The sequence below is a fragment of the Trifolium pratense genome, linkage group LG2 (genome assembly GCF_020283565.1).
Source record: "Trifolium pratense cultivar HEN17-A07 linkage group LG2, ARS_RC_1.1, whole genome shotgun sequence".
Classification (NCBI taxonomy): domain Eukaryota; kingdom Viridiplantae; phylum Streptophyta; class Magnoliopsida; order Fabales; family Fabaceae; genus Trifolium; species Trifolium pratense.
In genome coordinates, this window is record NC_060060.1 from 2,020,753 (window position 1) to 2,033,841 (window position 13,089).

The 13,089-nt window shown below is 33.4% G+C and overlaps 2 protein-coding genes across 2 annotated transcripts; one reads left to right on the forward strand and one right to left on the reverse strand.

Moving 5' to 3' along the window:
- Positions 1-1,035: 1,035 nt before the first annotated feature.
- Positions 1,036-4,087, forward strand: LOC123910951 (transmembrane ascorbate ferrireductase 2). The gene is made up of 4 exons (XM_045962241.1): positions 1,036-1,368; positions 2,025-2,073; positions 3,103-3,302; positions 3,660-4,087. Exons 1-4 carry the CDS (start codon positions 1,222-1,224, stop codon positions 3,960-3,962), a joined length of 699 nt encoding a protein of 232 aa, XP_045818197.1. The 5' UTR covers positions 1,036-1,221; the 3' UTR covers positions 3,963-4,087.
- A 1,139-nt stretch (positions 4,088-5,226) lies between these two features.
- Positions 5,227-13,089, reverse strand: LOC123910952 (translation initiation factor eIF-2B subunit delta-like). The gene is made up of 7 exons (XM_045962242.1): positions 12,361-13,089; positions 9,803-9,946; positions 9,127-9,476; positions 7,620-8,364; positions 7,423-7,519; positions 7,286-7,340; positions 5,227-5,764 (listed from the first exon to the last, which is right to left on the reverse strand). Exons 1-7 carry the CDS (start codon positions 12,848-12,850, stop codon positions 5,714-5,716), a joined length of 1,932 nt encoding a protein of 643 aa, XP_045818198.1. The 5' UTR covers positions 12,851-13,089; the 3' UTR covers positions 5,227-5,713.

Sequence of the window (13,089 nt, forward strand, 5' to 3'; positions counted from 1 at the left end):
TGTATTTTTAATCACTCTAATAAAAAATTTCTTCAACTTTGGCCCTCTAAAACTTCATTTTTAGTTCATTTTATTTACAAAAATTCAAGTAACACATTCAAATGACTTTTTTTTTTATGACTTGTCATTGATAAAACTTTAAAATTTTAATATTGACATGCTAAAAAAAAAAAAATTTAGAACATAATACTTGAAATTTTGTACAAAAAGCAAAGATTAAAATGAAAAATCCAGAAGCATTAAAGTTCTGAAAAAAATTTAGAATTTTTTTTATGTAATAGATTATATATATAAAATAATTATACATGGAAATAAAAGTTTATATATTTTTAAAAATAAAACATATTTATCCCGAAATTAAAATAAGTCAATTCGTCTCATGATGTATAATTCAGTTGTTAGAACGTCGTATTATATATATAGTAGTCAGATTCCAATCCAGGTTATTCAATTATTCATCTCAAGGCGATGAATTTTTCTAGTCACAAAAAAACAATATATAATAACTTGCTTAAAATATATATATTTTTTCAATTTACGATGAAGCTGAAGATCGAACTCCGTACTTTTAGGATACTACACAAATTCTTTATCACTAAATCAAATATTGTGACTTAAAGATTTCTTCTTTAGTTATTAGGAAAAAAAATGTAAATAAAAGTTTGTATATTTAAAAAGAAAAAATAAAAATATATTCAACTTTAACTTAAAACTTAAAATAAGTTGATTTATATTTGTTAAAAAAAAAATCACATTTAATATTTCCAAAATCAAATCTAAATAAATAAATAAGTAAACCGTAAAAAATAAAAATCAATTCAATAAGAAAGGACATTGCATTATATGTGCAGGAGTTTGAGTTTGATTCTGGGTGAATTTTCTAACCACTGAACTACTTGACAAAAAAATTCTTTTTAACAAAATTAGACTGTCGAGTGGACCGAATATTGATAGCATAAAACAAAACAAAAAAACCAAGATTTTTTTTTTATAACAAGATTTCTTTTTTAAAAAAAGAAAATTGAATAGTTGAATAATGAAATGGAAATGAAAAGAAAAGAAAGGAACTTGTAGTATGAAGAATGGAAAAGAAAGGAACTTTCAACTTTGTTAATTTCATTTGATTTGATCTCATTTTTATTCCCATCTTCTTCTTCTTACAATCCATCATCATCATCTCATTCTCTCTCTCTCTAACATCATTCTCTCTCTCTCTCTACAATGGCAACTCCACCTGTGGTTAGATTTCCGATCTTCGCAACAGTTAGAGCTATTGGACTTGTGATCATTCTTCTTCTCTTAACATGGGCTGTTCATTTCAGAGGAGGACTCGCTCTCATTTCCGATAATAAAGATCTCATCTTTAATGTAATCAAGTTTGAATTTTTAACTATTTTTTTCATCTGGGTTGTTAATTTTGTTATTGATTTGTTAATATCATTTGTTTTGGGGTAATGGGTTTGTGTTGTTTTTATCAATTTTGTGTTTATTTTTGTTGTTGGAATTGAAAATGTTAGAATGATGAGGTTTAGAATAAAAGGGGTTTTGTTGATTTTGAAAAATGTAGAACATCATCATTTTGCAATTTTTATTAATTAAGTAAAGTGAGCTAATTAGTTTGAACTATGTCTGTGTCTCTTGATGTTAGAACTAGAAGTCCCTGACTGACACCTATTTTAGTGTGTCTTTGGTTTAGAGAATTTGCTCAAATCTAAATTATGCATGTTTTAAAGTCTAAATTATGAGGGAAAATTGATTATATAAAAGTTGTTTGTGCATTAAAATGTTGTTTGTTCATTAGGTTGATAATTTACACTAGAAATAATGCATTTAACAATAATATCGCATTCATTTTGTATCACATTTATCAAGTGTTCATGCAAAGACACTTTGTTTTGTAGAACTTTTTTATGTATATTTTAGATCTAAGATTTTGTATATTTTGTTGGATGCTTTTAAATTTTGTATTTTGAACTTCATGTGAAACAATGAATTTGAATTTTGAACACTTTTATTCCATGCAGGTTCATCCGGTGTTGATGGTGATTGGGCTTGTTCTAATCAATGGTGAAGGTAATTGTTCTGTCGTTTCTAATTCTCAGAAAATGTTCTTATCAGCGCCTAGTTAAAACTTTTTATCGTTGATATTGCTATGAAGGGTTTATTAGATCTCATTAGCTATAACTGTGTTATAAGGTGAAATATGTATGGTGAACAAATTGGTATTGTTAGCAAATGATAACAAAGAGAAATAACTTTTGAGGTCATGTCCCTGTAATTGTATGTAATGCAACCAATACTATGAGAAATCTGTGAGAAATCTTAATAGGAATTTGACTTTGAAATTCCGGCAGGCTGGTGACAGATGTTGAGGACTTGTAGTGTTCTTAATTGTTGATTCGCAAAGTTTTCTCTGCTCAATTCTCATAGTTTTGCCCTGTCTTTTTTATGGTGAAGCCTTTTTCGGCTCTTAGAGTCTAGGCTGGTTAACCTTTCTCATTAAAGTCGCAAGTTCAAAGTTTATGTGAAACTGTTCTATGTTGCTGTCTAATTGCAATAATATATTAAGTTCAAATAAGATTTTATAACTTTTTAACTCCATTTATGAGTCTCGTCTGTTGTGAATTGAATAAGTGTGTACCTTGACGGGGGACTACTTTAACTTTTAAAACTAAAGAAAGTCCCTTATTCAGGCACCTATTGTTTATGCAAAACTCTGAAAAATAGATCATGAATTGATCTTAATGATTGTCATAGGAATAACACTTCTCAATTTTGATTACATTAGAATGTCTTGTAAGTTATCCCCCTTCGTATGCTTGAAGTGCTGGATGGTGTATTTTATATTGCAGCATTGGTCGTGTGCCATAAGCTTATAGGAACAGCTTATGACATGTCCATAAGCTGCTTTCAGCTTATTTCTACAAGCACTTCACTATAGCATATGAAAACAACTAATAGCTTATCTGAAAAACAGTTTGACTTTATTTTATCTTTTGTTTTAGGAATAGCTTATACATAAGTACTTATATAAGTGCTTAATTAAGTTGTTTATCCAAAAAGGGCCTGACTCCTTCATCTGTTTGTTATGGCAATATGCAGGGATGCTTGCGTACAAGACGGTACCTGGAACTAAAAGCTTCAAAAAAACAGTTCATCTCGGATTGCAGTTTCTTGCTCTCTTTTTGAGCTTAATTGGTCTCTGGGCTGCTTGGAAGTTTCACAATGACAAGGGCATTGACAACTTCTACAGCCTGCATTCATGGTTAGGCCTTGCTTGTCTTTTCCTATTCTCCATCCAGGTATATTTAACATTCTAGTCGCATTTTACCGCAGAGTATTGTCCAAACAAGTTGTTGAGAAAAAACAGACGTATTTGATCCCTGAGAAATGAAAATGCCAATTTGTTCATCCAAAATTTAAATGTCCGTCAATTTAGTCCTTTTTAAGATAATTTTTTTGGGACAGTTTAGTCCATGGAATTCACTGTTTCGATCTATGTTTTAAAAACTAGATCAGAGATCGAACCGGTTTGACCTTCAGATCTTCCGTGTTTTTTCTCAATGACTAGTTTGGATATTCACTCTTTTATAATATGTTCTATTCAACTTAAGAATTTTGATTCCGTTTATCTAAATGCTCTCTATAATATTTGTTAGTTGGCTGCTGGATTTGCAACATTTTGGTATCCAGGAGGTTCAAGAAACACTAGAGTTGCACTGATGCCATGGCATGTGTTCTTTGGTATCTATATCTATGCATTGGCTATAGCTACAACTACTACTGGTATTTTAGAAAAGGCTACATTCCTTCAAACCAACAACGTCATATCGCGATATTCCAATGAAGCAATTCTTGTCAATTGCTTAGGTGTTTTGATTGTTGCTTTAGGTGGCTTTGTTATTCTTGGTTTAGTTACGCCGACTTATAACAAATCTGATGTTATAAGAGGAAATGAATGAGTGATTGATTGAGTATATAGTTCAAAGTTGAGAACATGAAAAACAGCTGTAAGATGTATTCTTAGGTTGCATGGATTGTTGTATGAACAAACTCTTGAATATATACACAAGTTTAATTTTCTTTAGAGTTGAATGTTGGTTTCCCTTTTGCAAGTGAATGATTTATTTTGCAAGATGTTATCTTTCTTTTCTTGTCAACATATTGAAATATTTATTTATTTACTTTTTGGTATATTTGGATACTCAATGGAGGGTAAGAGATGCAATGGGAAAATATACAATACAAATCACCTAACACAATAATAACTTCTAAAATATTGTGAACACTAAGGAAGATAAATTAATGAACAAGTTATTGAATTTTAAGATTCAATATGTCATTGATAGGACCCAGAACAGAATACAATTTGAAAACAAAAAATTACGTATGTAATATGAAGTTTATGTCATTCATGTGTTAGCTCTGAGAATGATTGGACGAAATGAATCAGATTTCTCACATTAACTTGAGATATTGACTTCGAATTTGGCTCGGAGAATACTAAAACTATTGAATGAGAATTTTGTAGCCTTCGTGATCCTACCTGACTTTGATAATTCAGTCAGTGCAGTTGCGTGTAGATAATATCCGATTGACGCACAAAATTCAGATGAGTTCCAAAACTAGGTAACAAAAAAGATGAGGAAAGAAGGAATCTTCGCTTGATACTCTAGAATGATACTACTATGTAATTATAGAAGGGAAATATGAAACCAATCAAATATGTAAAATAATTATAGAAGTGTAGCATAAATAAACAATGATATTGTAATTTAATAATGTAAGGGCACTAAGTAATCCCCATGAGTCCACCCTGTGGTATGAATAACTCAAAGAAGTTTTTACCAACCATAGTAAGTGGAACTTTAAAATTATATTTTTTATTCAATAATGGTATATGTATTTTTTTTCTTTGACAAATATAATGGAATATCTTATGTTGACAACTTAGTTTGGAAGTTGAATGATGATTGAAGATGGAGAAAATACCACCTAGAACATTACCAATATAAATCCCTTTGGAAACACAAGACTGAAGGATTATTACCAAAAATACATTTTTTTATTTCTTTTAAGAAATACTTCATTTGGTGAAGTGCTCATTTATGCCTTTTGTATTTGTTTACTTCATCACAGATTTATGAAATAAATAGAGTTAAAACTTGCAAAACAAAGAGTGAAATGTCACCTAGCAAGTATGCATTCCTCACAACTCAAGCAAAATAAAGAATAAAATGGCAGTATTCAAATTTCAAGCAACTTTTTATTCAATTACATCAACCACAAAATATACCATTTTTCAGTGATAACTTCACCAGCACTTTCTGGTGATGGTTCACATAAGATGAAGCTAAGTATAACTTACACTTGCCAAACCAAAATTGTGCGACAGAAATTATCCAAAACTTGGGAAACAATATAAGAGAAAAAAGAACTATTATGAATGAAAATCCTTAGTTAAATCTGCCTGGAGAGGCAAAATGTTTGCTCTCTTCGCTAGGTCAGAAATGTCAAAAATTTCATAACAAAGAGGAGCATAATTCCAATATGGAAATAATACAGAAACATGTATCGAAACAATCTTATAATTTATTCCCACCAGGCCTTCGCATTTGCATTCCATAGTTTATATCAAGACCTGTTCTTCTCTTCCATATTCTTACAATCCATTCCTACCAGGCCTTTGCATTTGCATAATTTATATCCAGACCTATTCTCTCCCATATTCTCTTACAATTACAGGCACACTTGTGGGGGGGACCTGCCAAAGTAAAAATTCGAGTCAAAATACTGTGTAAACAATCATAATCTAAATCCTAATACCCTTCGAGTCAAAATACTGTGTTAAAAAAAACTATATGCCAGGGACAACAGGCTTTGCTTTTTTTTTTTACTACTCTTATCAATTGCGGATCGTGAAAAACAGCAGTTTGTTCAAATTCTGCTATGCTGAGCAATGCTATCACACCACTATAGCTGTTACAGTTATTTGACAACACTTAATACTAAATAGTGTATAGCAGAACAACAACAATTTGTTCAAATTCCACTATACTATAATGCTATAGCGCTACTGTAACTACTATTTGACAACATTGTTTTTTTGGGAATAGTGTCAAATTTTATATTGGGTCTAACTCATCCCTACAAAACCGGCTTTTAAGGTGAGGGTTGCCAGAGCTATATAAACGCTACACAGGCCATATCTCTTAGCAATGTGGGACTAAATCCACCCCTTCACACCCTACACAACGAAGGTGTTGGAGGCTGCAATGAAGGCAACCCAAATGCCGCAATTAGGCAGATGGGGGCGGACCGCAATGAAGGCGGAATATCCAACACACCCCCTCACGCTCAGGCCCACTGGGCCTGAAGCGTGGACGATGCGGGAAGCCCAACAATAGATCTAGGATAGGCTCTGATACCATGTCAGATTTTATATTGGGCCTAACTCATCCCTACAAAACCGGCTTGTAAGGTGAGGGTTGCCCAAGCTATATAAACGTTACACAGGCCATATCTCTTAGCAATGTGGGACTAAATCCACCCCTTCACACCCTACACAATGAAGGTGTTGGAGGCTGCAATGAAGGCAACCCAAATGCCGCAATTAGGCAGATGGGGGCGGACCGCAATGAAGGCGGAATATCCAACAAATAGACAACATTGTTTTTACTGAAACAACCTAATAGTGTTACACTTAAATAGAGTAAAGAATACAACTTAGTAAATACTCAAAAGCATAGCAACTAGGCCATGATGTGTGCAAGAATGGGAAACCACATTCACCCGACTCCTAAAATATTGAACCACAAAGTCTGGTTTGGAGGATATAATACTCTACACTTAATAAACCCAACTTAAATAAATGGGTCTACAAAATTTTTACTTTTTAGTTATTATTACAAGCTTTAATGAGTTTATAAAAGAATGGTTTATTTTCCTCTATTCTACTAAATACTAATGCCCCTCTCGCTGATTTTCAATTATTTCTTTTCGCAAATAAAGATTAAGGATGAAAATCGTTAAAATAATGCTTTTTACTTTTTTGCATATATGTCACGTTTTATTTTAATCTTTTAGGTTTTTAGTAGTTTAAACTGTTATCTTGAACCTGAAAATCATTCTTCTAAGAACAGTAGGACATATTAATTCTGCACTTAGTACACCAATCTAAAGCCCAAAACCAGATAAAATGCAAACTATGAGGTTCCAGGTTGAAATGCACTTTCGCCAAGTTTTTAACAGCAAATGTATAACTCTTCAATATTTCGACACTTACCATGCCATAATCTGTGACTATCATTGAGACGTAATCTGAAGGCATTGCATCATATCTGCAATCAATTTAGAGAGAACTGCAGGGTCAGAGTGGGGAAATAACAATTTGGTATGGTGTTTCAATCCATAAATACTTACATCAGATTTAGAAGTTGCAGATTTTCAATATCGGCCCAACCATCCAAGTGGTTGACATCCACTCTACCCTTAACATTTGAAATGACATCTGGATCACCTGTAAGACCATTATAAAAAAATCAGCCTTCTTATGGGAAAAGGGCAATGGTATACGGTAAATAAAACTCTCATCATCTGTAACAGTTAAATATACATACCAAGCTCATTCGAGCAAATTGAATCTAGCTGTACCCTTTCATGAAATTTATAGGCCTCACAACATACTATCACTGGTACACGGGATGCATGAGCAACCATTGCAACACTTGCAGTCCCCACTCTTGAATATACCGTTCCGTTAGACAGTATTGATTCAGCACCCAGAAAGACTCGACTAACTTCATGCATTACGTAGGAAACAGCATTTATATGAGTGTATGTACAGTTAAGACCTTTCTCCACAAGCCTGCGGAGCAACTGTTGGCCTCTAAGCTTTGGACGAGAATCAACTATCACAACACGAAACTGTTTTCCTAATTCGTGTGCATGTAAAAAAATCATTTCAACTGCCAATGATGAGCCATAAGTTAGAAGAACATCCCCATCTCTTATTTTGGTGACAGCGTGCTTGACTATCACCTTGTTGGCAAGTATGATCTTCTCACTTATAAAACGTTCAATATCTGAGTCGAGAGAAATTTTTGCTTCTGACTCAGACAAGGTTAAAGGTAGCTTGGCTATCTGACTCTTGAAAAATCTAATTGCATTTCCCATGCTGATTGACAGAGGTCGACACTCATTAAGAAATGATACATAACTACCAATTTTTGCTGTCAAGTCTCTCCCGAGACTCTTCTCAGGTGGAACCTTGTAGTCTTTGATTGCCTCCTGAAATGCTTGAAGCATTGCAATACAACGATCATTGCCACCAGATATATCTCCAGATATGTACTGCAAACCCACCTGACAGCCACAATGAAGATCATTAGGATTTGAGAAAGCATATTTAAAAAGCTCTAGTTCACAAAATGTATTGAACTGGGTCCTAAATCCTAATCACTGTCCTATTCACTAGGACATCATGAATAAGTTTAAATTTTAAATATAATTTGGCTCATGATGGAGTATCTTTGTGAAATTTAGGATGCTTTTATTTGGATGCCATTCAATAATTCCACACATAGCAGATAATATACTTTTAGGCAAGATTCTGACTCTATCATTGTGCAAAGGGTTTAATTTTTATTAACTATCAATGATCCATACAATGTCACCTATGACCTATCTTAGACACCATTTTAGATTTTGTACCCAAAAGAAACCACCATTTCAGAGTATTACTGCAAGCGGTGCTGTTGTGCATTGCAATGCTCAAAGCCACACACATTACATAAATATATTCATAAAACTCATTATAAATAGTATATTTGATCAATTCGACCATCAAATTAAAAGTTCATATTTGAGTAGATCAAATCCACTAGTTTTCATAAATTCTTAAAACTATTTGATACTTTATCAAATAACTTCAAATGAACATAACAAAAACATTTTAAAAGGATAAGTAAATGCTGACTCTCAGATTACATAGCTACAAATTTCGGATATAATGTTTATAATGAGTTATTAACTCTGCTATTATATACCCAAAAATAAAAGCGGTACAGAAATAAATAAAAAATGTATATAGTTGCATTGACATCAAATGACAGGATAACATGGTACCTTATAAACAGCAGGATGCACAGGATAAAGATCGAAAAACTTTGCCTCAAGATCTGGAAGCTGACTCCCATGCTCATATTGTGGTAAATGCCTGAACAACTCAACTCTGTTCCTCGACTCAGTTTGTTTCACCACAGAACGACGTTTAGCTTTCTCCACCCGGCTCTTGTCATCATACTGCAGGCGTGGTTGAGGGGCATCTTTCTTTCTATCCTTTTCAGGTGGAAAATCACCCCCCTTCTTCTCGGTGGCTGCAACTGATGCAGTATCAGCTTTCTGTGCAGGCTTTACTGCTTTAGCTGGTTTTGCATTCGCTGATGTAGCAGTTCCAGACGCCTTATTTCCTTCGCCTGGTGACACAGTTTATTAAATTCTAACTTATTAGCATTGTCATAATGAGTTGTGCCGAAAAGTTACCTATGAAGCAACTCATAAATACCAAATCAAATGTTTGTAAGCATCATAAACAACACAATATTTGAGTCCGTGAACACTTAAAAGTAGGTCTGACAAGAACCAGGTATCAATAGCCATAAATTATTAACATCGGCATATAATCATGCATAGTATCCCCATTCTCCACAGTAAAAGCACCTTCAGTCGGATAGATCAAATGCAGAGTCACAGACAGACACACTACCATTTCTAAATCAAATATGGGAATGCTAATACACACCTTTTGCAGCAGCCTTTGCAGCTCGTTGAGCTTCTTGAAGTGCACGTCTTTCAGCTTTTGTGGGTTTTGGTTTCTGCTGTTTTGAACTAGATTGGTCTTTCATTTCCCCAGCTGACCCTCCTCCTTTGTTTGTTTTTTCCTTTTCTAATGGTGAAGAAGAAAAGGATAACAAAATTGAGCCAATAAGAAAATAAAAACAGACCACAGACAACAAGGTTCAATTTTTCTCTTTAAAAGACATCCTAATATACATTGATAATAACAAGCATCACAAGCTGATTCCAATTCTTAATCGTCGTACGAATAAACTTGCAAATGAATTTTTTTTTTTTTTTTTGCAAATGATGTTAAAATCATGGCACACAATGCAAGTGGAGATTAAAACAATATGTGGCAAAAGATATATTTAAATTCTATATATTCAAACAATGACCCTTCTCTTTATGCAAAAGACAAACACACGCATATAACTAAACTTCTATAAAGTGGATACCACTTTACTTTCAAGTTTCAACTACATATAAAATTAACTAATCAGCCTTCAACAGTACAACAAAATTCGTTAAACTAATCCAAACTTAAGCGCAGTAGAAAAACATACAAACGAACATGTTAGTGTTAACTTGTTCGTCTGCACGATAGTATATATACAATTTATGTTCTATCTCTACTTAATAACTTAATATTAGTTTTTATATATTTCAAACAGAATCCTTCTTTCTAAGCCTATTATATAGAGCATATTACTCAATTTCACAAACACAGTAGACTCCTCTTTCTGAAACATAAAATTATGGGAATGTTTGTTATAGATTAAAATAGGCTTAACTATACATTTGGTCCCTTACGTTTATTTTAGGTTTCAATTTGGTCCCTTACGTTTAAAAAGTATCAATTTGGACCCTTACGTTTATTTTAGGTTTCAAGTTGGTCCTTTCCGTCAATTTTGTCACATGTGGCAGTCAATTTGCATACGTGGACTGACACGTGGCACTTGGACACGCTGACACGTGTACTGTTCAAACGGTGTTAGTGACAAAACTAACGGAAAGGACTAACTTGAAACTTAAAATAAACGTAAGGGACCAAATTGATACTTTTTAAACGTAAGGGACCAAATTGAAACCTAAAATAAACGTAAGGGACCAAATGTGTAGTTAAGCCATTAAAATAAAAGTGATTTTGATATAAATAATTTGGACATCATTATTAAGAGATTTTTAAGAAAAGCATAAACCAGGGTCGAAAAGCATTCAAGTTGAAAACTATACATGTTAAAATAGTATTTCATAATATGGTTGAAAAACCATAGACACCATAAACTATGATTTTCTGTCTCTTCTACTAAAAATTATTATCTTCAAAAACTAATCAAATCACTTTTTCATTTTTAGCATAAAAATCAATTTTTATCAAAATGATTTTTGGAAAAGCTTACACACTCATAACTAATACATCAAAAAATATTTTTTAAAAAGCTTAAACAAATGAGCCCTACTTATCAGTAACCTAGTCCTAAGCACTATCTAGAATTCAAGATCAAACCAAACATTTATGATTAATCAAACTCTTCCTAGTTCATATATTTCACAAAAAGCTCAATCCAATTTCTTAAACTCCAATTTCCGCTTTCTAATTTCACTCTACACTTGATGAAACTCAAATTCAAGACCAGTTTAAATTAGTTTATTTGAGCTTACCTACCGGTTTGGAGAGCATATGAAAACAGCTTATGACATGTTTGTAAGTTGTTTTCACATTATTTGCACAAGCTCTCCGAGATAGCTTACGAAAACAACTTACAACTTATATGCAAACAATTCGACTTATTTTATCAATAGTTACATTAATAGCTAAGACATAAGCACCGATATGATAAGCATGAATACTAAAATGCTCTTGATTGATTTTTTCTCCAAACATGGTCTCAATTAGTATTCTCTACTTCATCTAATCCTAAACTAGTTCAAACAAACCAAACCATAGATTATCATCAAAAATCAAAACCAACAAAGTATTGATGATTAATCTTATCTACTAACACAAACACTCGTGAGTTGTGAGATTGTTAGAGAGAATCTATGAAAACACCTTATGACATAGCCATAAGCTGATTTTAGCTTATTTCCAGAAACTCTCCAAGTTAACTTATGAAAACAATTTATTTATAGCTTATATGCAAAAAAAAAAATAACTTGTACGTTTGGATTGACTTATTTATGAGCTTATGAAACATAGATTATGCAAATAAATAAGTTTTTATGTTAATTCATAAGTTCTCACTAACGAAAATTGTATCTTCATAAGCTTTTTTTTCATAAACTACCTTAACAAGCTTATGAATAATACATTATTTGCATAAGGTGTTTTGCTTAAGCTCAAAAATAAGTCAATCCAAACGGGCCCTAAAGAAGAACTTATATGATAAGCACTTATGCTATAACCACTAAACTACGTTCTATATCCAAATATGATCTCCATTAGTATTCTCTACTACTTCTAATCCAAAACCAGCTCAAATTCAATTATCAAAAATCAAAATCTGAAGAAACTCTCACCAGGAATCCCAAGAGAATCATTCACAACAGAAACAGTAGTCAACTGACTCGCCGGAACAACAATAGAAGAACCAGAAGCAGCAGCATTCCCCTTCAACGCAGTCAAATCAAATCCACCTCTCGGAAACGAAGAAGCCACAACTTTCCCATTATCCTTCCCCTTCCCATCAAAAAACCCTCTATCACCACCAACAACAAACCTACTCGAATAAGAAGATGACGGCGCCGGCGAAACAGGAGCATCAGAATTACTTCCACCAACAGTAATCGACTCCGGCCCACGGCGAGGAGAATTCGACGGACGAGCATGGAGAATTAGGTTATCGGAAAGATGACGTGGCGGAGGAATCATAACGGGGGAAAGAGAAGCGGATGTATCGGCGGCGATGGGGCCCGATTGTGAACGGTCGGGTGGAGCGAAGAATCCGACTTGACGGAATTTAGGAACGGGGTCGATTACTGTTCGTGGTGCTCGACGAGGAGGATCCATGGAAATAAATTGAATTGGAAAAGAGAAGAGAAGTGAAGTGAGGTTTAGCTTAGGTTTAAAGCGCGTTTGGATAGAAGTGATTAAAAGTGATTATTTTGGGTTTGTGTTGGAATTTTAGAATCTTCACGAGAACGACAGTCTATGGAAGAGTAAGCGCAAGGACACACACAGCATGTAACATGCTCTGTTTCATTTAAGTTTGTGGTTGCTTTTCTTTTTAGGAATGTGACATGGAATCT

Excerpts from the sequence above, each read along its gene's own strand:
- LOC123910952 (XM_045962242.1), bottom strand. The coding sequence starts at position 12,850 with ATGGATCCTCCTCGTCGAGCACCACGAACAGTAATCGACCCCGTTCCT. Across the intron at positions 9,947-12,360 it reads TGATTCTCTTGGGATTCCTG|AAAAGGAAAAAACAAACAAA; the intron begins GTGAGAGTTTCT and ends CTTCACCATTAG. Across the intron at positions 9,477-9,802 it reads TGCAAAGGCTGCTGCAAAAG|GCGAAGGAAATAAGGCGTCT; the intron begins GTGTGTATTAGC and ends CTGTGTCACCAG.
- LOC123910951 (XM_045962241.1), top strand. The coding sequence starts at position 1,222 with ATGGCAACTCCACCTGTGGTTAGATTTCCGATCTTCGCAACAGTTAGA. Across the intron at positions 1,369-2,024 it reads ATAAAGATCTCATCTTTAAT|GTTCATCCGGTGTTGATGGT; the intron begins GTAATCAAGTTT and ends TATTCCATGCAG. Across the intron at positions 3,303-3,659 it reads TTTTCCTATTCTCCATCCAG|TTGGCTGCTGGATTTGCAAC; the intron begins GTATATTTAACA and ends AATATTTGTTAG.